At 40.1% G+C, this 24,999-nt stretch overlaps 2 protein-coding genes across 4 annotated transcripts in view; one reads left to right on the forward strand and one right to left on the reverse strand.

The window, feature by feature from the left end:
* Window positions 1–9,631, forward strand: part of LOC134822463 (cilia- and flagella-associated protein 68-like) — a 50,222-nt gene extending 40,591 nt beyond the window's left edge. The window contains exons 3-6 of the mRNA XM_063833561.1: window positions 7,082–7,204; window positions 8,394–8,481; window positions 9,160–9,268; window positions 9,426–9,631. Of these exons, the coding sequence (XP_063689631.1) occupies window positions 7,082–7,204; window positions 8,394–8,481; window positions 9,160–9,268; window positions 9,426–9,477 (372 nt within the window). The 3' untranslated portion in view covers window positions 9,478–9,631. The remainder of the gene's footprint in view (window positions 1–7,081; window positions 7,205–8,393; window positions 8,482–9,159; window positions 9,269–9,425) is intronic.
* The window catches only part of LOC134822461 (proteoglycan 4-like), a 108,187-nt gene that overhangs the window by 43,012 nt on the left and 40,176 nt on the right, over window positions 1–24,999 (reverse strand). The gene's annotated exons all lie outside the window — the stretch shown is intronic.

Here is a 24,999-nt window from a genome sequence, read left to right on the forward strand (position 1 = left end):
CAGACTTTGTTGGTACCCCTCAGGTCTGCTACCAACCTCCATGATTCAGGATCTGTATTCTTTTTGACCAGAAATATAGGATGGTTGAAGTCACTGGGTCCTTTCAGGGGCTCTGCTATTCCCGCTCTCACCATCTGTTCAATTTGGCGGTCCATCTCTGGCTGAAGTTTGTACGGGGTAGGTATAGGATATGTCCAGCTGGGCGACTCTCCCTCCTTCATCTTGATCTTTGCTTCATACATATTGCAGCACCCGATATCAAATTCATCATGCGAGAAGCAGTCCCTGAATCTCCAGATTATCTCCTTCAGTCTGGTCTTCTCAGTGTTAGACATTGCCACCTCTATCTCGTCCAGCCCGAGCCTCTCAAACAACTCACTCTGAATCCATTTCTCCCCACCTATCTGTCCTGGCTCACTCCTGGTCTCCTGAGCTTGGTCATCAATTGTAGTCCCTCTCACTCCGACATCGTGACTCCTGCTCCTTTGCACGCCGTGTATGAAATCTTGATCGCCTACAGGCTTCAACAGTGCAATGATCTTGTTCTTGTGAATTGTTATCGGTTCATCAGTTGCGTTAATACACTTCATCGGAATCAGTCTCTTCTCAGAGTGCACAACTGCATGAGCGAACAGAATTCCTGTCTCTCCAATTCCGTGCTTGTACTGTGGCTCAATCAAACCCTTGAAGTTCACTCCTTTCGCCTGCAGCTTTCCACTGATGTATTGCACCGTGTTTGGAGGAATGACTGTGACTCTGCTACATCTCACTTTTATCTGCTGCTTTACATTCTCCGGCTTCTCCGTGAACGGCACCTCATCTCCGTTATGCAGCACCAATCTGCACTTGTTATAATCCAGCGTCACTCTATTCGATCTCAAGAAGTCATCTCCAATCAGGAACTCTGTGTCTAACAGATCAGTTACCACGAAAGTGTGCACAAACTTATTTCCAGCAACCACCACTTCCATCTCTAACTCTCCTCTGATTTGTATCGTGTCTTGAGAAAATGACTTCAAGGTCATGTTACACGGTCGGATCCCGCTCTCTAGTCTCAGTCCTCTCACAAAACCCGTGGACACAATACTCACAGCCGACCCGCTGTCAACAAAAAGGTAGGCTGCCACTCCTCTGCAACTCCCAGCCACCAAGATGTGTTTCCAGTTCACCGCATTCACCTCCTTCTGCTTCCCATATGATTTTAATTGCGACTGATGGGAAATGAATTTTGTCCAGTCGCACGCCCGTTTAAATGGTCTGTCTGCATTCCATGCTGTTCATTCACTGTGGGTCTGTACTGCCCTCCTCGTTCTCCAGATTGCCCTCTGTTGACGTTACAGAATCTCTGAATGTGTCCCTCACCCTGACAATTATAACAAATCAATGGCCTGCGACTCTCTCCTCTACTCGCACCTCCACTCGCCCCTCTACTCGCACCTCTACTCGCACCTCTGCTACTCCGCTCAACCGGACTCACTCTACTCCTACAAACACTGGCAACATGCCCTTTACCTCCACACAGCTGGCACACAATATTGCTCCAACACGAGTCAGCCTTGTGACCCTTCTTCCCACACATTTGACAGTTATTCTCATCCTCTTCTTTCTCACCTTGCCTGCCAACACCATAAGTAGGTGCCCGGAATTCCAGTGTATTTATTGGATCACTGTCAAGCTCTCCCTCTACTGCCTTGGATATGTGTTCCTCCTGTACAGCTAAACGGATCACACTATCAAAATCCTCTGTCTTCGTGTTCATCTGAAGGAGCCGTCTTTTAATAGCAGGGTCTCTCACGCCCTGTATCAACACAGTGATACCTGCACTCTCTCTCTCCACAGCTCTCGGGTAAATCTTCTCAGCAGTATCCTGTATTCTCTCTGCGAACTGCTCTACGTTCTCTAACGCTTCCTGCCTCATTTTGTGAAACGTTGTCCTCATGATTCTCGCATCAGTGGCTGGATATAGCTCTCGTTTCACCGCACTGATCAGCATTTTTACGTCACCTCTCTCCTCACTCGACAGTCGAATGTTCTTGACTTTCTTGAACTTTCCATCGTCTTCTATCTGACTGGCAAGTCTCAAGTCGAGATTGTCCTTTACTCCGCATAACAGGACCCACTGCTCGAATCTCTGCAGAAATGTACAGAAGTCATCATTTTTCCTGTACCTCGGCGCCTTACATTTCATCGTGTACTCTCCCTTATCTCTCTCTGTATTTCCGGGTTGCAAATCACCACTCTCAGTTGTTCTCGCTATTTCTTGCAACAAGTTGCTTGTGTTCTCCATCTTTACATCTCGTTCCCTCATCAATTCCTCTCGCTCAAGCTCTGCTTCTTCTCTCCACCTGTTCATATCTCTCTCCAACTCTCTCACTCTGCTCAAACACTCCTCTCTCTTCTCGCTCAAATCAAACAACTCCACTTTGCTCTCTTTTATCTCCGCCTCTTTCTCACTTGTGTCCCAAGACTTCATTTCCAATTTCACCTCCACAATCTGATCCACAATCCGTTTTTCCTCCTCTACTAGTTTTCTCATCTCCTGCTCCATGTTTGTGAGTCCAGACATAGTACCACTTTCCTAGGTTCTCCAGATAGTGTTCACTGAATTGATTTCTCTAGTTAGAAGCTGAAGTTAGGGACCCGGACAGAGTGTTCACAAAACCTCGCACGTTTTCTCACTCTTCCCTGGCCCCATTTTCTTGGCTCACTCATCTGGAGTAGATACTTTCAGTGACTGTTTTCCGTGTACTTTATTATATTACATATAGTAGCAAACCTATATCTACATTTAAACAAGAGTATCATTTACAGCTAAAAAATGGTAGTTATCCGAAGTAGTAAAAATAGCTGTAAGGCCTGTGCAAAGCGCCTAGTCTCACACAAGGTAAGCATCACTTGTAGTATTTGTTATACGACATATCACCCAAAATGTGCTCACCTAACACCTAGCGACATAACTGAACTTACTGGAGAATGGTCTTGCTACAGCTGCATTTCAGAAATTCTTCCAGTGGGTGCCGTCATGCCTCTATCACCATCACGTCCTATACAAATCCAAGTCTCCAATAAACGAGAAAAATGTCACACTTGCACAAAAATTGGGAATATAAGTCAAATGATGCTACTGTGACAACCTATCCCACACAAGATGTTCTGCTGGCTCAACAGGCTGCAAAGAATGCTTGAGAAAAATTTTCCCAGCATACGATGTCTCCATTAGACAGCTTCACATGATAAATTTCAGTAACACTATTAGGTTTAACCCCTTTAATCGCGACCACCTATCAAATCAAATAGGTGATCATGATGATACTGATGCTGATTTGAATCCATGGGAAACAACGTCTAGTCTTCTAAATAACTGCAAATATTATACCGCGAACGCGATCAAAAATACGAAGGAGTATGAATTAAAAGTTTTCTCGCTAAACGTTAGGTCACTTAATGGGAAAATTGAAGAATTTCGGGAGAATATAGATCAATACACAAAATACGACGTTCTCTGCTTCAATGAAACAAATTGTAACACGGAATGTTTGCCTTTTCAGGGAGAGGAGCTCGAACTAGACGGTTTCTATCCACCGTATGTTCAGACTCCCGCTAGAGCGTCAAATCGTGGTGGAGGATTAGTCATATATGTTAACAAAAAACTATGTGAATTATCTGACATAAACGTTAAGAGCGCTCTATGTTGCCACGATAATCCTAAGATAGGAGAATTCTTGGTTGCAGAACTTACCTTGAAAGGGCACAAAAACGCGTTAATCTGTAATATATATCGCTCTCCAAGTGGGGACTTGAATGGTTTCCTTGAACAATTGAAAATTTTCCTCCGTAACTTAGCAAGACATCGAAACAAAAATATCATACTGGCTTGTGATACTAACATAGACCTACTAGATTACGGGAGAATAGACTCTGTTACTAAGTATGTGGACACTTTAGCAGAGCACGGATTCGCTCCTGTGATATCAAGACCAACTAGAGTCACAGATCACAGTGCGACTATCATTGACCATATTTTCGTCAATAATTGCCACGCTGTTACAAAATCGGGAGTAATTTCTGAATCAATCTCTGACCACTTGGCAACTTTTGTCACAATTATGGTTGATCAGAATAGGCTCAGTTGTAAACTTCAAGAAGATACAACAGAAACATCTTCTCGAGTAATAAACGATGACAGCATCAAAAAGTTCGAGAACGACATTTCTGCCGTAGACTGGAACTTGGTTAATAACTATGATTCTGCAGATGAAAAATTTGAGGCTTTCGAGAAAAAATATAGTGAACTATACGACCGAAATTTCCCAATGAAGGCAAAAAAGAGTAAACCAGGCCGCCGTAAAAACACAAAGCCGTGGATCCAAGAATGGTTACGGTGCGCATGTGATCGCAAAAATAAATTTTATGAAGATTTTGTCACAAACCCGACCACTGAAAATGATATTAGGTACAAGAAAATGAAAAAATTTGTGAATAAACACGTGGATAAGGCCAAAAACAAATATTACAACGCATACTTTACAAAATATTCTAGCGACAGCAGAAAACAATGGCAAATGGTTAATAACTTGTTAAACAGAAAGAAAAAAGGCAAAATCAAGATAAACAAAATTAACTATAATGGGAGCGAGATAACAGATTCTCAGCAAATTGCGAATAGCTTCAATGACTATTTCTGCAATATAGCTGAGACTCTTAAGAGAGAAAATGGTCTCGTATGCTCCGAGGGCCGGACTATCGTAACAGAAACTCAAGATAGCAAATGCCAGCGGAGCATGAATCTCGAAGACTCGTCCGCATCAGAAATAATTGAAATAGTTAAGGGTCTGAAGATTAAGTCGACTTCTGATATGAGTATACTTCCCCTGAAAAAAGTGAGCAATATACTTGCGCCAGTGCTTAGCTGCCTAGTCTCTGCTTCTCTACAGCAGGGGAAGTTTCCACATAAATTGAAAATCGCGAAAGTAATTCTACTTCACAAAGGTGGGTCACGTGCTGAAGTTTCAAACTATCGACCTATCTCACTACTTTCGTGTTTCTCAAAAATCTTTGAAAAAATTATGCAAGCGCGACTATTAGATCACTTAAAGACAGAGAAAATCCTATTTGACTCTCAATACGGATTTCGAGCTGGGCATAGCTGTGAACATGCTTTACTAGAAGCCCAAAACCATATCCACAGGGCACTAGAAAAAAAAGCAGGTCACAGCACTGCTTCTATTGGACTACAGCAAGGCGTTCGACATGGTTGACAGCAGTATTCTTCTGAGAAAACTTGAGCACTATGGAGTTCGGGGATTGGCTTTATCTTGGTTTCACTCATATCTTACCGATAGAGAGCAATACGTGAGCGTCAACAACTGCAAGTCCTCTCACCTCAAACTTAACTACGGAGTACCACAGGGCTCCATTCTCGGACCAATTCTGTTCATAATTTACATCAACGACCTTCCTCAGATTAGTAATTTAGCTAAACATATTTATTTCGCTGACGACGCAAACCTAATAATAAGTACAGATACATTTGAACAACTTAATGCAATGGTGAATGAGATTCTGACTTTGATAATTGATTGGGCTACTAATAACGGGCTTAAATTGAATGCTAGCAAAACTAAATATTATATGATCTTTACAAATAAGAAAACTGAGGATATAGAAATTTACATGGGAGGTGAACGATTAAAGCAAAGTGATCACGAAAGGTTTCTTGGCGTGATCATTGATACCAAGCTAAATTGGGCCCACCACATTAGACATTTAGCCACTAAAGTCTCTAGAAATGCGGGCATACTCTACAAACTCAAAGGCTCTGTACCTAACAAAGCACTCAAGTTGATATACAACAGCTTTGTTCAGTCTCACTTGTACTACTGCTGCACAGTTTGGGGAACAAGATCGCTAAACTCCGTTAAAAGAGTCTTCTCGGCCCAGAAAAAGGGCATTCGCGCTGCAGATAACCAATACCACCGCTATTTTTATGACAAAGATCTGAACAGTACACCTTCACACACAAAGGAAACTTTCAATAAACTAGAAGTATTAGCTTTACCGAACGTGATAGCTAAATGTATATTATGCTTAATGCACAAAGTTTATTCTAACACTGCACCACCAAATATTTGCAGTACCATTTAACCGTTTATGTAATTCAGACAAGAGCATTTCTTACATTGGGCTTAAGTTATATAACAAAACAGTCAACATTATTAACAAGGACATAAAATATGTCACGACTTGCCTACAAGACAAATTCCTAAATTCATTCAAGTCTACAGTCAGCAAGCATGTGCTTACTGCACAAGCACTCAACCCGGATGACAAGGACTGGAACAACTCAAATTTCGTACTTTTAGAAATTTAAATAATTTGGTACAACATACGTTGATAATAACGAGCAACAAAACTTTAACCTCATAACGAAATATGACTATCTTCGAGCATTTTCTACAATGCTATCGCTACCGCGCAATTTCACTGTCATTTACAAAACAAAAATATCACCGCGCATTCTTCAGACCCTGTGTCGCTGTTCTAAATTTATGTCAAGAGATAAGAGTTATTTAGAAATTCTTAATAGTATTACTATTCAAATTTGCTAATAGCGTAATCATTTTTTTATTTTTTTATTTTTTTTATTTATTTTTTTTTCATATTTTATACATTATTCATATTTTATACATTGTGTGCATATATTTATATTTGATTGTAATTAAAGATTTTAAGGCGTTAGTGCCGAGTAATGCCTCTGGGTAGTGCTCCTCAATCAAAAAATCAATCATATGTCATTGCCGGCCGCCTTTTTTCGTTGACCGATGCTAAGTCAGGGTGAGGTATTTTGATTCAACAACTTTTTTCTAGGATTATATTGTCAAAATGCCGCCCCAAAGGTAGCAGAGTCGGTCGTTGCGCTACTGTATTCTCGGACCCTTGTCATAGCATTTATACTAGTAGCATTACAAAATAAAGCTACCTCGTGAGCCTTTTGCTGTGTGGGGTTTATATTTATCTGCCTAAATATCTGTCTATATTTATCCGCAAAAACCACCTTAACTAATATCGTTCTAATGTACAGAAGTTTGGTTGGAGGACCACAACGACGGAAAACGCTTACGAAACTAAAACCAGGATAGGGAACTGGAACGAAAGGTGTTTTGGTATTGATGAGATACAAAAGAAACATCAACCTAAATCTCAGGTTCAAATTGTACTTCTAGTTATTGTACAGTGGGGTGCCATATGTTTTTGTCATATCTGATAATATGACAATACAAACAGTGTTAAACTTACAATTTTCATTGAACCATAACTCCGCTTCCGTACCACCGATTTACAAAATTCAAAAATGTTTCTCAGTTGATTTAAATAAATACTGTCGGAGTTGTCAATGATCAATCTGCGGCAGTATCTAGATAGCCCGACCCCTGTCCGCGGACAACTGTCCACGAACAACTGTCCACGAACACCTGTCTACCAGATCATATTATAACTGCATAATAACAGTATCCCCTGAATCAAGCAACAGGTGTATGTGAATAGTTGATTGGTTACCAGATCATATGACCGCAAATGTTATGAAATTTAATGGTATGTATGGTATCTTGGATGCAATTAGTTACGACTACAGACTAGCATAATTAATTGTAGCGTAGTAAATTACTGGATCAAACTATTGATTACGATTCAAATGTGGTCTCTCAGATATAATTAGTTACGAATAATATTGATTGTAGCGTAGTATATTGCTCAATGAAATAAATGATTACGATTTAAATGTGGTATATAAGTCGTTCGTTTTTGGTGAAGTATATTATCAGTTGCCATCATCAACAACAACAACAACTATTCCAATTCCTGACATGGTACTCTTCTGTCTAATGGACGAAATTAATGGACCCACGGCCTCCCTAGAGAATGATTCAGGGGATACTGTTATTATGCAGTAATATGATCTGGTAGACAGGTGTTCGTGGACAGTTGTTCGCGGACAGTTGTCCGCGGACAGTGGTCGGGCTATCTAGATACTGCCCAATCTGCAGCCAGAGATATCATAAGTTTGCTATGCGAAGTTGAATATTGTGAACACCCTGTTACTCAGGTTTTAGTGGTGTCAGAGATGTTATATCGCCACAATATTTACTATAGATACGCCAAAGGGCCTGGGCCTTGTACTAGACAAATTCTCCAGACTCGCTATTACACTCACTGCTAACAATATCACATGACGTGCACGCTAACTCGAGCGCTAAAATGTGCGAAAACATATGGCACCCCTCTAGCTCTGTACTATTGTAGATCTTCGTTATCTTATGGAATCAAGATATTCTATTCGTGAAAAGTTACAATAATGCAACCGTTCCGTACTTCATAAAACATCATGTTTTCAGTACGGGCACTACTTTGAATCAACTCAGAAAGTTATGACCTCTGCAGTAAAGGCTCCCGACTATCCTGACTCAATTAAGTATCTTTTAAGTAAGTATCACGGAGGGGGGGGGGGGGGGGGGGGGGGGTGCGGTGGGGGCAAGTTTGATTTGTCACGCATGACTGGTTACACAAACTTTAACTGAATGCTTAAACCCTAATTATTGAATATTTATTCGTGTTGCAAAATTTCCTTAATGAATTATTGAACAGGGAATCTAAAAAATGGAGATGTAAGAAATGTAAGAAAATAGGGGGAAATCTTTGTCGTGCACAGTGGCAAAACACAGAATCGCATACAAATTACGTAGCGCGCAACGCAAATATTGTAACTAAAAGTTTTATTTTACGCACTTACTTTGACATAAAGGTATCATATTAACAACAAGGTATGCATTTCGGGCTGCGATTTACTTTTAATTTTTCATCATTTTCAAACATTCAAATTCCATAAAGTTATAAAAATTTACTCCACATCTTTTTGAAAACCCTCGTCCGCCTCATTTCGAATCCTAATTCCTAGTCCAGTAGAACTTGCTCACTGCACAGGTATTATACTCGACAGTGCCTCCGAATTCTAGTGTCAGTGTGACCGTTGTTATGCCAACCAATTCTAATTAAGATATTGCATTACCTGAGAGCAAAGTGTGCTGCTATGTTGGATTTATCATATAACAGTATTTTATGCACAGCATGGTATTATTTTATCAATATCATTGTGCACTGCAGGGAAGGAAGCAACAGCGTTTCCATGTCACCAGCCAGAGTTGTGTAGTGATTACACAAACCAGCTGCTTAGTGACATGTACAAAACCAACACTTCAAGCAACTACTGCAAGTAAGTCCCATTATTTCTAATACTTACTTCACAGACAAATTTCAAGTTTATAATTATATAAAATTAAAATCGATCAGTATATTGCTGCGACAAACTTCTTCGGGAAAAATAGATAATAACAAAATGAAAAAGTTTTAATGCAGTGACCTTGTACTAGGCACGCTATCTCGACCCCAGCTGAAGCTAAAGAAGAAGGAGAACAGTCCTAATTACCAGATTTGTATTCCTCCCAAGTACCAACCCTGGCCTCACACCTTTCATACGTTTTTAAATGACTGATAGCGTGTTGCCAGTTTTTGAATTTTCATAAAACTGGCAGACACAAGAACTTAGATTTTACTATCCATGCCAGTCAATCACAAATTGTTTTGTGATAGATCAGTGACTTGTAATAAGTCGAGTCGAGCTTCTATTTTATTTATCAAAGTTTACCGATTTTACAGCGTTATTAAATGTTAATAGTGTACATTTGGAAAAGGTTTTAAATACAATGAAATCTACTTTTAATCACGCATCTTCTTTGTTACACCCCAATAACAATGTAAATTTTTAAAAATATCAAAGTTGCTGGTTATCATGGTACAGTAAAACGGTAGTTTTTGTTTAAAAGTTGGTGTCGAAACAATTGAATTGTTTTACAGCACAGTGGAGTTCACTAAACATTGTTCAATAAAAATAACAGTTTTGATATTCTTTATTCACTAAGTCTTGCATGTTGGAAGTGTGTGGCCACTGCTAACTAAATTGAGTCACAATTCATATGTAAAGCACATGCACATGGGCTTAGAAGTTTGTTCCGCTTCACCTGGAAATAGTATGACTCCTCCGTTTCAGTAACACGGTAGAGGTTAATCACTGCGGATTTCTCAGCTTAGTACAAATTACGATGCACCGACCGGTCGTCGATGTCTCAAGTCCGTAGGATTTGAAAAGCCACGATTGCCATTCGATGTTGTCTCCTTCCAGTTCCAACCCAAAGTTTAAACCTTTTCCATCCTGTAGTAGGTACAGAGAGGCCGCATAGTTCGGGACTCGAGTAATGAATAATGCTTTGACAATTAATGTCCATGCTATGTAGGGACTCCCTTGAAGTCATTCCCGATCTCATTTTTAAATCCCTGAAAACTTGCCGGTTGCCCTGTACAGGGGCTACATCATGTCTTCAACCCAGGGGGGGCAAGGGGGCGAAGCCCCTTGCGGGGTCCAGGGGCGGAGGGGTAGGGGGCGAAGCCCCCCCAATAGCAGGGGTCTGGGGGCGCAGCCCCCAGTGGGGTCAAGGGGCGGAGGGGGGCGAAATCCCCCCGGAAAATTTTAAAGGAAATTAGACAATTTTGACGCATTTTCCAGTACTTGAGGGACACGAATTTATGTTAGCAGCAACTAAAAGAAAAAGCAAATTAATGTAAGTAGTCCGAATTTAAGCTTGACAGTACATACTTCACAATCTCTTTTAACTACACATTAGTACTACACTGTTGTAGAATAAATTTTCATGTTTTGCCCCCCCCCCCCCCCCCCCCCCCCCCCCGGTGATGTTGCCCATGCTGTAGGGTTATGTCTAGCGACACAAATTGCGTACCTAAACGATTTTGGTTAAGAATGATCTAACAAACAACCCTGTGTTGTCAGAAATCGTATACATCGAAGTGCACACTCCACTATTCCCTGCTACTAGAGTAGTACTATCATGTCATATGTCGAAATGATACGTTATTAATGATATTTCAGTGGGCGAAACTTTTACAATTCTGAGAATAAACTGCGGGCGACAGTCTTAACATTTTTTAAAAGTTTTGCTAGAACATCTCTCCGTTCTTTCTGCTAGTTAGAGTGAAATACATATCAGTACGAGGTCTTATAATGTACGAGGTCGAGGAATCTAATCGCAAATTAATACGGGCATGGAGCTTTCCTAGCACTGATATGACTGCAGATATGATATGACTGCAGATCCCGCACATTCCGCGATTTCCTTTTGTCCCTGTGTATCAATGATACACAGTATGTCTTTCAGCAATCTAATAATTCCTGAAATATAATGGTAAGCATGATACTATCATGCTTACCATTATATAATTATATTTCAGGAATTATTAGATTGCTGAAAGACATACTGTCCCATATGGGTATTCATCGTCGTGATTAGTTGATCTTCTGTTGATAGCTCCACGTTATTGTACGCTTGCTTTATGTCTATGGCTGAGAACTTTTCTCCTCCTGAAACGCTCGCAAAACATTCTTCAGTTGTTGGTAACTTTGGGGTTTTAACATAAAGGATTAAGTTTAATGCAATTATACGTTGAATAAAAAATATTTAAAAAGTTTGGATGGAGGACACAATCACACTCATATCATAGCGAATCATTAACACCAGAGCTTGCTAGTGAGGACAATAAGGATGATGAAAATGCTTATCTTTTAAAAGGCTAAAAGGTAAAGCACACACAAGTTTTGTGTGTGTTTTTATAAGTGGGCGGGGGTAAACATAGATTTTACAACTCCATCATCATGATCCACCGCGCCCTGTCCCCTTATGAAGTGGCCATCTATAAGCAGTAAACACGTTGGTCGTTGACAAACACTTATAACCGGAACAACTTTCAGTTTCGAAACCAAGGACTAGGGACCTGTTGTTAGTGCTAATTTTCGCCTGTCTTGGAAATGTCGCCTGTTTGGCTACCAGGATATTTCCTTCTGGATTCTTCCTACGGTTTTTGGAGGAGAAAAACCTTAACAAAACATTTGGTAAGAAAATAATTTATCATTATCTGTTTGCTAGATTAGATGTCACGAAATGTTAGGATTCAAAAGTTTTAAACAAAAACCATTTTGTTACGGAATTAAGCGGTAGATACAATAATGCTGCAGACAGAAAATGGAAGTGATCCTTGGACCTTCATACTTGTTTACTCCAATTTCAGTACAATGTCTCTAAAAATACAATTCTCAGGTACGGTCTGTATTTCGATGACCCTGATTACTTCAGCTGCCAGTCCCTACCTCTTCAAATACCTTCCTAACTCAATAAGAACAATATCACTAGCCAAGAGATGTAAAATATTGTTCGTGTCCAATGCTATCTTCCTCGCGCTTATGGGATCTGTGGATGTTGTTCTTGAAAGGTATCAAAACGGAGAGCTTGTCTTTGGGATAATATTCGTGTTGAGGTCTGTTCAAGGATTTTCAGTTGGGCTTATATTTCAGATAGTTCAGGTAAATCAATTGCTCATCTGCATTCATTGGGCATAAATATTGCTGACAATCGTCGACATTTTAAATGCTCCCAACTTTCCAAGTTAGCTATTGAACAATAATTAGTACATGTAAGTGTAGTAGCTTTTAATTAATCAATTCAGGGTGAGGTAGTGGATCTGTATCTCAAAGAACACAAAATGTTCATAGTTATCATCAGTAGCGCCATGCACGTGTCTTCTATCGTATGTAGCATACTGGGAGTATGGCTTTATATGCACGGAGGGTGGGTCTTAGTTGGTCCTGGTGTAGCAGCCTTGAACATTCCCCCCTTACTACTAATCATCCCTGTTATGAAACGGATAAAAAGCCATGAGGATCCAGTAAGAGATACTACAGACGGTAAAGATAGCTCCGAAGATTATGAAGAGGAAGAGGAACCTCAGAAGAATAGCAAAATGACACCATTGAGAAGATTAGCATATTACATGCCCGAAGTAGCTGTCTTTGTTAATAACATGATGTTTAACCTACTTATTTATGTCATCCCAGCTAGGATGGTCATGTACACAGGACGAAGTTTAAAAACAGCTGTTATTTTTACTAACTTGCTTAACCTATTCTCATTAATCAGCTAATATCAGCTATTATATTAGGATACCTTGCTGAGAAAATGTTCAATGTTTTCAACATAATGATATTTGGGAACATAATATTTCACATTGGCTGCATCCTAGCATTCGGATCAACAACTAAGTTTTTACATTTCCGATTTGACTTCGAAGTGGGATCAGTGTTAGTTGGCTTTGGAGATGCAGCAATAATAAACCTAGCGATTATGAGCAAATTTTTGTTGTACGAGAAATGGGGCGAGTCTGTCGCGGGACTAGGAGCAAGGTCCACGGCAGTGAATAACTTAGTGCTCAATCTTGCAGCTGCTGTTGGAACCATTCTCTCAGGTCTTACTCTCACCAGAGAGAGTAAGATACCGGCATTAGGGACAACTGGAGGGGCCTTTTGGGTTGTGACGATCAGTCTCGTCTTGTGCAAACTTGTTAAGTGAAAATTATACGTTTGTCAGGGGAACTGCATTTTAATTATTTTCCTTTTTTTCTAGAGAAATATTAGGAATCAAACAATATAAATCTTATTTTGTTCGTATAGTGCAACTGTTGGCAGATTACACTAATCTTATATTCTTACTAAACTCGATTTTCATTGCCTTAAAAAATAAAACCTAAATCTTCGCCATATGAATATACAAAATAGTCCGACCCCTGTTCGCGAACAACTCGGACTCGGAGGAAGCTCGGAGGAAGCTCACAGCAAAAAACGTTGTCTTTGACTCAGTATTCAGATTCTAAATAAGCACAATGAGATGTCGAAATCTAGCCTCAATGTCTGCTTAAAGGGAGATATTCAGATATATCTTTTCAATGTACTTTAGAAGTTCGATCGTCTCCTTGGTCATTGTTACCCCGATAAGACGGTCTGAAAATTGAATATGAAATAATGGTTTCCTAGCCTGGGTCTAAAAATATCTACCCCGACCATTTCGCAGCCGATGAAATTAACATAATTTGTCAAACCCGAAAAACTCGGACTAGTATACAGACTAGTATACGGACTATTATACTGGTATAGGAATTAATGATGCTTATACTTATAATTATTATTATTAAGAAACTGTTTACACCATTAAAATATTCAAAACCCCTAAAAGAAATCAAGTCATCCTAAAATGGTGATCAGTACAGATCAAGACAGCTAGAGTAAAAATTTGTTTCTCCAAGCAACTCTATCATCGGCTAATATCTTGAGCTTATTAATATCATTCAAAGAGTTAAGTTTTAAACCTCTACGGGTCAAATCATTCACAATAATCTTGAACAAATTCTTACGATGCGCACCGACGCGCCCTTTACAGTTTGTTGTGACAGAAAACTTTAACGCTAATGCAGCGGGGGAGTCATCAGCACTACGCAAGATATGACCTAGGAGCTTCCACCTTGCTTTAGGGACACGATCTGATAGCTTTACTGAGTTACATCTTAGGTATAAGTTTGCATTGTATATTGTACCATGGGGCCAATAAATGTTCAGTAATGATCTAAAGTGTTTTCTATGGCAAATGTCTAGTTTTTTTAGTGACTTTGCAGTAGGACACCAACTACTACAATTATACATGATGATTGATATAATTTGGGCTTCGTATACTTATAATTAATAAAAAGTATTACTATTAGTAAATTACCATTGATTCCGTCTCACATGGTGGTCAGTTCGTTGGCCGTCTCTCTAGTGAAGACCTTGTTCAGGTACCGGTCAGTAAGTAGCATCGACCAAGGCCTCTGATCTGTGCACTGATCTATGTGTTGCCAGAAGGAAATAAACTGTTCTGTAACTTTAAACCCAATCATCCTCTCTGAAAGTTTTAAAAATTTCACGGCCGCTTTCCTCAATTTATTTATCAATATCGATTAACTTATTTGAAAGCAATTGAATTAAAAGCATGAGACGTTTTTTAGATTGGGAAGTTTTATATAGTTAACGGCACTAGTTTTATCGAGTCACTATCGCCATCGGAGAGAGATCTGAAAAACGATTAAAATGTTCTAAAAGTCTATTCCTTTACCAGCTATATCGTCCCAACTAGAGCGAAGCTGCTCAGCAACCTCTGGGGAAATTGTCGTATTCACGTAGCTTTCCTGGAAGAAAAGATCCCAATCCCACTTTTCACTAGTCTGGTTGCACTGCTCAAGTTGTTTCAGGGCCGTTTGAAGCTTGTCAGAAGTCCTGGTCAAATTCGAAGAGATGTCTTGAATCTCCAACTCCGTTGTGTTTAGCTTTGTCTGTGTCTGGTTCAGGGTCTGTTCAATTTCTTCATTTTCCTCAAGTGTTAGCTCCAATGACTGCTGAGTGGCTAAGAGTTGTTCTTCTGCCTCGTTCAACTTTCGCTCTGTCGCCCCTAGCCTGGTCATCATCAACTTAACGCATTCACTTTCAGAAGGGTATATATCGGTAACGGTCCCCGTTCTACTTTTCTTCAACATGTCCTCCCATTTCAAGACACGCACGTCCTCATTTTCGTCTTCTTTAAGAGAACACATACCATCGTCTGCCATTCTTCTTATTTCCTCTGCAGTCAGTTCTTTCGCGTAAGCATTTAGCTGGACCATTTCTCCACCAAATGCGTATCCGGTATTGAGTACATTTGCATGATTTCCAAGTACGACTTTGTGCCCAGTTGTTAGAGTCCTAGAATCTGTTGCCATGGTCCCCAAAAGTATACCGTCAGCGTAGTATCGTAAGGAGCGGGAGGCGGTGCTCCAAGTAAGGCATGCATGGAACCATGACCCCTTAGCCACTGTGAGTTTGCTCTGTACGTTCAGAGAACATTGTTCAGCAACACAGTTGTGATTACCGTAACTTGACAACCGGAATCTATTTACTGGACCGTAGTTAAAAACTGTACGATAAAGGTTAGACCCGACGTCTCTCAACCAGACACACACTGACATCTTATTGACAAACCGGCTCATATCAGGTTCAAAGAGGATATACCCGTCATCGGCAAAGTTTAGACCTTTGAATTGGTCCGCATAATCACTGTTGGATTTTACAGAGCAGGAGGCGAACACAATGCATAAAATCAAGGAGAGGATCATCGTTCACTATTGTTATGTTATTGTCATTAAATACTGTTTTATAATCTCAGCAACCCAAGCAGGATTTGATTGCGTCACAAATGTCCTCATCCGAGGAAATCACAGAACACTCCACTTCTCAATCTAGTGTAGCAATTGACGATTCAGAGCTTCACGAGAAATCATCTGCTGCTGCGCAGGAGAGAATTTGTGAGAAGTACAAGCGTGGAAAGTGTCCTCATGGTCTCAAGGGGAAGAAGAAACATAATGGTCAGATTTGTGAGTTTAAACACCCGAAGTATTGTAACAGATTCTGTCAATACGGAAATCAGCACAAGTTTGGTTGCAGTAAAGGTCCAGACTGCAAGTTTCTTCACCCTGTGTTGTGCAAGTTTTCAGTTAAGAATAAACTTTGCACGAAGTCTGACTGCACTTTTATTCATTTGAAGGGTACCCGCCGTCAGACAAGCAACTCTGCTGTTGGACACAAGAAGGGAAAAGCAGAGAATAAGAAATCCATGCCATCAAAAGGTGTAACGGCGGCGAATCAGGATTTTTTAGAGTTACGGAGACTGTTGGAAACGATGCAAACCAGGATCGGACTCCTATCAGAAATAGTCGACCACCGGTCCAGCCTCCCTCAAACTCAAATGCCCTACCACTACCCCAGACCACCTCCACCTCTTCAGCCAGGAACAGCGCTCCCACTATACCACTACCAGTACCCGCAGTTCCTACCGCCTCAGAGGACACACGTGCCCCTTATTCCTCATGCCTCGTCTTAAATGTCCAGTCCATGAATCCTAGTGCATCAAGTACGAGTAGATGGAAAGTGCCAGAAATCTCAGCTCTTGTTCAGGATGAGAAATCCAGAAACCACTCGTTACCGTTTATAGCACTTACGGAAACGTGGCTCAAGTCCTATATGTCAGACGCACAACTGCAAATACCAGGCTATTCGGTATCTCGCAGCGACCGTGATGCAAGGGTGGGAGGGGGTGTTCTACTCTACTCTCATGTCAACTTACCGGTCAGTGAGTGTAACACGTTTGATGACGGCACGTGTGAGGGACTTTTCTGTAGTTTCAGCACTATAAAGACATGTGTTGCTGTGGCTTATCGTCCGCCTAATGCATCCTTGTCAAGCTTTAAAGCACTCCTCGGTTTTTTCTCCGTATGTATCAGTAGTATTAATGACGACAGCTACGATATCATGATGACTGGAGACTTTAACTTACCCTCAATTGACTGGCAGACAAATTGTGTTCAATCTGGAGGCACGCAAGAAATTCAGCAGTCAGCACAGCATTTCTTAACTTTCATGTCTGATCATCTGCTGAGTCAGTACGTAATGTGTCCAACGAGAGGAAACAATGTTTTGGACCTGTTTATTACTAACAACAACCGAGTTGTTACAAATGTTGAATGCAAAACCACAACAATGTCAGACCATCACGTGGTAGATGTTATGCTAGCATATAATCCACTTGAACAGGAGAAATCAGCAGTGCCGAAGTTTGATGAAAACTCGTACAGATGCCTTGATTTTCTCCAAGCAGACTTCAGCTCGCTCAGAGACGAGATAGAAGACACTAACTGGTCTCAACTTCGTTCTTCATGCTCTTTTGAAGACTTCCCAGCCTTGTTTACTGAGACCCTCTTTCAGATATGCTCGTCTCATGTTCCCCGCAAGGCTAAACCTTCTGGGCGCCCAAAACATACCAATGCTTTGCGGCGTAAAAGGAACCGACTCCAGGCAAGGCTGAATGCCTTAGTCAACAATGGTGCACCTGACGATCACATCAGAAATGTTAGGAACAAGGTTGCACTCCTACAGTATGATATTCGATGTGCCCATACCAAGAGACTTGATGAAAAGGAATCCAGGGCAGTAGAAAAGATCAAAACAAATCCCAAGTTCTTTTTCAGTTATGCTAAGTCTCTGTCGAAGATCAAATCCAGTATTAACATGCTCTTTGATAGCAACCAGGAGATAACCACAGACCCCAAGAAAATGGCCGATCTGCTGCAGGAACAGTTCAGCTCTGTGTTTAGCGATCCGACCTCTCCTGATGTTAAGGATCCGGTTTTCTCCCCTCCCTCTATCCAGCACCCACAAGAACTAGAGGACTTTAGAATTAGTGACGAAGATATCATTTCAGCTATAAAAAGTATCTCTACAGATTCTGCTTGTGGACCGGACGGAATACCTACAACTCTCTTGAAAAACTGTGCTAAGGAGTTGTGTTCTCCTATACGCATTATTTGGGAGGAATCATTTGAAAACGGTACAGTGCCATCGTTCTACAAAGACACCTACATTACACCACTATTTAAAAAGGGTGACAGGGCCAAGGCAGTCAACTACAGACCAGTTGCTCTCACTTCGCACATCATCAAAGTGTATGAACGTATCCTCCGTGGTGTTATGGTTGACTTTATTGAGAAAAATCAGTTCACAGTTACTCTGCAACAACCAGCACGGGTTCCGCTCAGGAAGAAGCTGCCTTACCCAGCTGTTAAGTCACGTAGACGATATAGTTCAAGGTCTTACTAGAAATGCAGACACTGACGCTATATATCTGGATTTTGCCAAAGCCTTTGATAAGGTCGATCATCGGTTACTGCTTCTGAAAATGAAGAGATTGGGGTTTCATGAGAAGGTGGTAAACTGGATCCGATCCTTCCTGACTGAAAGGAAGCAATGTGTTGTGTTAAATGGTGTATCATCGTTTGCTGCCGCAATCCTCAGTGGAGTTCCACAAGGCACCGTTCTTGGGCCACTGTTATTCATTCTGTTCATAAATGATATGAAGCTATGTGTTAAAGGGTCTGTCATCAGATTCTTTGCTGATGACACTAGGATTCTTAAGCATATCTACAGTTTGGCCGACAAAGATGTCCTGCAGGATGATCTCAACTCTGTTGTTAATTGGGCTAAGTGCAACAACATGGCCCTTCATGAGGATAAGTTCGAGCTTCTTGTTCACAAGCATTGTCCAAAGAATTCCTTGTTTGATCATCCATTCGCCATCCAAGCTCAAACATATGAAGTGTCTAACGAAAACATGCTGTACCCCACTCAAACGGTGAAAGATCTAGGAGTGACAGTTTCCGCTGATTTGTCCTGGACCCCACACGTCAACAGGATAGCTGAACGCGCAGGAAAAGTTGCTTCTTGGGTGCTAAGTGCGTTCAAAACGAGAGACAAAGCCACCATAATGACTCTGTACAAGTCTCTCGTTAGAAGCCATCTGGAGTATTGCTGTCCTCTGTGGAATTGCTCTAAGAACAAGGACATCCAACAGCTAGAAGGGATTCAGCGTACGTTTACATTGAAAATAGATGGCACCCAGCACCTCAACTACTGGCAGAGATTAAAGGCCCTAGATCTGATGTCATTGCAAAGAAGAAGAGAACGGTATTTAATCATCAACATGTGGAAAGTTCTGCATTGCAAGGGCCCTAATGATATTGGTATCCAGTTCTCGGTGACTCTCAGACATGGTCAAAAAGCAGTTGTGCCCAGTATAGCTAAGTCCAGCAGTCAACGTAATCAAGCACTACATGACAACTCATTTGCAGTCACTGGACCTCGATTATGGAATGTAATCCCAACACATATGCACACCATCGAGGATCCTATGCAATTCAAAGCGGCTTTAACGAACTTTGTGAAGTCATTTCCGGACGAGCCTCCAGCTCCAGGATACAGCCGTCGGAATGGAAACTCCTTGCTTGATTGGAGTGGTGATAAAACAGTTTCTACACTGTCCGGGGGGTCGACTTTTTCGATGGCCCGATAGAGGATTCTATGAAGCCCTACAAAGTAACAAAGTAAGTATAAATGATTATCAATGTTTTTTTGGTTTATCTCAAAATATATAACTCTAACTTATAATGAAGAAAAATAATAATAAAAAACTTAAAAGGCGTATGATTTCCGCCCGGAGAACTACATATATATATAAACCCAGTAATTAATGGGTTTGCTGCTGTACCTAAATGATAAATAGTCGAAAATCCGCAAAATCGAGAATTTGATTAACCAACAACATGAACACAAGGAAGGTGGTTAACCATGTCAGAGCGGGGAGGGGGGGGGGGGGGGGGAGGGGGGGGGGGAGGGGGGGGGGGGGAGGGGGGGGGGGGGTGGTGACGGGGGGGGGGTGAGCCTTACTGACGTCAGCAGACATTTTATTAACAATAAAACTTTGCTAATTTCTTTAATGTTAGTACTTCGGTGAACTAAACTCTGTTGAACTTGACCGACTGTTTAAATCAGTCGCTTACTAATTTTCCCTGCCTACACCCGTCAGCATTTCTATACGAAAAACTTACTAATCGTACTGATCGACTTTCAAAGTCAAGGCGTAATCAAAACGTGAAAGATCGAAAATAAGTTCAAAGTTTAGTAATAAATTGGAGATGATATGGTTTATTAAGTATAGCTGTGGTTAGTTTACTACCGCCCTCCTCAGATACAAATTTCACTTGCGTCAGGCCAATTGTTTTATATTTTAGCTCAAACTTGGCTCTCTTTCAAAGTTTTATCTATACGTTGGTTTTGTACTCGTAAACTCTTAATAAATTTCGCTTCTTTGTTTTGGAGTTAGTCGATACTTTCCCTCATCGCATCATGACCTAATACCACCTATTCATATAGTATATTTTACCAAAACCCATAATCATGGGTAGAGTGGACCGCTGCCAGTGTCTCTCTTTCTCAAACAAAAGGAAATGATATTAATTTGATTGACCGTTTTCAAATGCAAAATGATACCGAGAATGAAATCGGTCGCTCGCTTTTCCCATTCATTCACGGCTTATACGAATTGTAATAGGTTTCGATAAATTACATCGATGACATGCTGTAATAATCTCTTTGGGTTGCGTTCGGGTCGATACCTAGTATTTCGGGATAAGGGTGGTAGTTAGTGAATTAGCTGAAGTTTATTGCATCTTTATTGCCGAGTACAGCTGTCTTCGGGTATGGTAGTTCTTCTTAATCTATTACATTTGTAAATGAATGGGAAAAGCGAGCGACCGATTTCATTCTCGGTATCATTTTGCATTTGAAAACGGTCAATCAAATTAATATCATTTCCTTTTGTTTGGGAAAGAGAGACACTGGCAGCGGTCCACTCTACCCATGATTATGGGTTTTGGTAAAATATCATATATTTTTGATTAATGTCAGGGTACTTTATAAAGTCGAAATATAAACTGATATCTTCATTAATAAGGAGGAAGTTTCAACGATTTCGAAATTTTTCCTTTGAAAAAATTTCCTCGTGTTTGGGTAAGCATATCGGTCGATCACTGACTGAATTTGCCACTTTATACTCATTCAAGTTGGTATTAAATTTATATATGATGACATTGAACTGTCGTGGTAAAGCAGAATTTGTTCGAAATCACGAATGAGCAAAATTATCACCTTTCGCACGTGCAAACTATGAGCGGACGTTGCGTGCGCATCCAATATTGAACCGCCGTAAATTTTTGCATGTTGGTGTTTTATATATAGTTTGATAAGCATGAAAAGTTTCAAAGTATTTCAAGAAGAACTGTAATCACAACGGCACACCAACGTTTACAGATAATGGTAAAAACAGCAATTTTTAGTGATTTTAGCAATTTTTAATCAATTTGGGCGTGTCCCCACGTGTGCAACTTTTGAATTTTTAACTTTAGAACTAGCCTAATACACAATTTATACCTATAGGAAGCAGAACTGAGCTCCACAACTCAAGGGATAGCCCAACACTAGAGAATACTAAATCGCAAAATTGACGTTTTTATAAAATAATTCTTCAAAAAAGCACTAACTTCAATGGCAAATATCTTTATGAAGGAGCAAGGTAGGGAAACTTTCCGGTAGATTTTCAGGATACTTGAACAATTATCTAAGATGAAAAGGTCCTCAGATTTTGAATAAAATTACTCCTTAATGGTGTAAAATCAGTTTGAAAAGTTGTTATTTTGTCAAAAATCAAGTTTTAAAAACACTTAATTTGATGACGTCATCAAGTGGTGATGATGACGTTAAATTATTTTTTGATATAATTGAAACGGAAGTGTAAACAATTATCTTTAAGACCTGTGGTCGGAAATTTCTGTATCTTTTATACTTTTGAATCTACGGACACTTAAACATTAAATTCAGGCTACAATTGACTACATTTGACTGGCAAAGCGTCTATCCCTGAATATATATGTATCACGACAATCTATCGTAAAACAGGGGTTCCAGAAAACCCATTTCCCGATGCTCCTGAAACCTGAAACTTTTTTTGCGGTCGATTTGGTCAACGTCTAGACGCCCTGAAAAATTTCAGATCTCTAACTCAATTTTAACATGCAGTTTTTAAGGCACCTGAATATGGCGATTTTGGGTTTTTTACCGAATTTCGTATAACAGTGCTGGCGAGTATTTTATGCAAATTTCTTAAAAATCTCAACATAACTATTTTTTATTCCTGTCATCTTTGACATCAAATTAGAATGTTTTGAACTAAAAATAAATCTGCTGAACGACTTCCGATTAGTCTTAATGCCTGGAAAACTCCTGCCGGAGGCGGCGGCCTTCGGCCGCCGCCTCCGGCCGGAGTGCACGCTTCGCGGGCTTCCAACGTGTACCAAAGGGGGTATAATAGTAAAGGGGATATAATAGTAAAGGGGGTACAATAGTAAAGGGGGTACATAGTATACCCCAAATAAAGACACCGCTCGTGCTTGCCAGCACTGTGATCACGACAATCTATCGTAAAACAGGGGTTCCAGAAAACCCATTTCCCGATACTCCTGAAACACGAATTTTTTTTTTACAGTCGATTTGGTCAACGTCTAGACGCCCTGCAAAGTTTTAGATCTCTAACTCAATTTTAACATGGTTTTTAAGGCACCTGAATATGGCAATTTTGGGTTTTTTACCGAATTTCGTATAACATGCTGGCGCGTATTTTGCGCAAATTTCTTAAAAACCTCCACATAACTATTTCTTGTTCCTGTCATCTTTAACATTGAATAAGAATGATTTGAACTTAAATATACCTGCTGAACTACTTTCGATGAGTCTTAATGCCCGAAAAACAATAAAGGGTTATAAAAGTAAAGGGGGTAAATAGTAAAGGGGGTAAATAATAAAGGGGGTAAATAGTAAAGGGGGTAAATAGTATTGTGGATATAAGAGGCACGGTCATGCTTGCCAGCATTGTGATAGTACTATTATAATACATAATAGGGTACTATTATAATTAGAACTATTATATTATACTCAAATAGGGTCACTAGGGCGGAGTAAGAATTTCGTTGGACGTTGATATACCACCATTAATATTACCTTATTGGACCTAGTTATTTGACCGGACATTAAATGAACGGACCTAGTTGTTTGACCGGACATTAAAATGAACGCTCGAGGGCATTCAAAACCATAAAAGATTGTTCTACAATAAGGAAGAACAGCAGTCGTTACGGTTAAGCAGTAAAAATGTCAAAATATCTGTTATATATCAGTGTCTATGATTATGAAAGTTGTTTAAAAACAACAGATACGAAATATGTTTCGATAAGAGTTAGTATAACTCGGAAACCAAAGGGTTTGAGACCTTGAGACCTTTATTCGCCTACATTAATGTGCTCTTTCCGGTCATTTTGATGGGGGTATCGATCTTCTAAAACCTTTTATAAAGAAAGTTACAAAATCCTGATTTTTAGGCTTCGTGACACAGTTTTTAGCTTATAACTCGAAAACTAAATTGAGACCTTGAAACCTTTATTTGCCCTATTAATGTGCTCATTTTGGTCATTTTGATGTGGTCATTGACCTCAATTAGTCAATCATAAGCAGAGTTAGACACATTTTAAGCATCCTTCAGTCGCGATTGGGTAACTCAACTTCAAAGCGATTTACATTATCAATTTATCAGGATTACACTTATAGATGGAGAGGGAGAGAAGGTAAATTGTAACTTTATTTGCAGTAATATACTAGAAGGTTACCCAAATTATTAAAATACACCACCTAGATATTTAGAGCTATGAGCTGTGAGATGATATCTATCATTATCTCACTACTATGTAATGTCCGGATGTAATAGCAGTAGGTTACCGGGTAACCAGGTAACCAGGTAACCAGGTAACCAGGTAACCAGGTAACCAGGTTACTAGGTAACCAGGTTACTAGGTAACCAGGTTACCAGGTAACCAGGTAACCAGGTAACCAGGTAACCAGGTTACTAGGTAACCAGGTAACCAGAGATGATATCTATCATTATCTCACTACTATGTAATGTCCGGATGTAATAGCAGTATATAACCAGGTTACCAGGTAACCAGGTTACTAGGTAACCATGTAACCAGGTAACCAGGTTACCAGGTAACCAGGTAACCAGGTAACCAGGTAACCAGGTAACCAGGTGAGATGATATCTATCATTATCTCACTGTAATGACCGGATGTAATAGCAGTATATAGTGGATTAGAGTATGCTATGTACAATATGCATAACTGTCAACACTACCAGTTAGCTGCTCGGAATCCATGTTGTAGTTTCAATCGCCACTGTTACGAGTTTATTGTGAACAAGTTGCTGAATCTTTCATTTGTGTCGGCCGATTTGATCAAATCTATCGACCAATTATTTCACCCGGCAGATAACACTGCTTCACGCCCATATCAAATCATTATGTCATTGTGCGCACTATACTATATGTAATACATATATGTATGCACTAATACTAATATTGATATTCTTTAGTTAATAATACTCGTTTACAACATTCACACAGTACGTCAGCAACATTTTGCGGAAGCTCCCTCCTCTCTGTTATACACTATCTGCCTTGTATCCGTCTACTCACCCACTCTGCCCATTGTAATTATATC

Source organism: Bolinopsis microptera, chromosome 10 (assembly GCF_026151205.1).
Source record: "Bolinopsis microptera isolate Bmic1 chromosome 10, MBARI_Bmic_1.0, whole genome shotgun sequence".
Taxonomy (NCBI): Eukaryota; Metazoa; Ctenophora; class Tentaculata; order Lobata; family Bolinopsidae; genus Bolinopsis; species Bolinopsis microptera.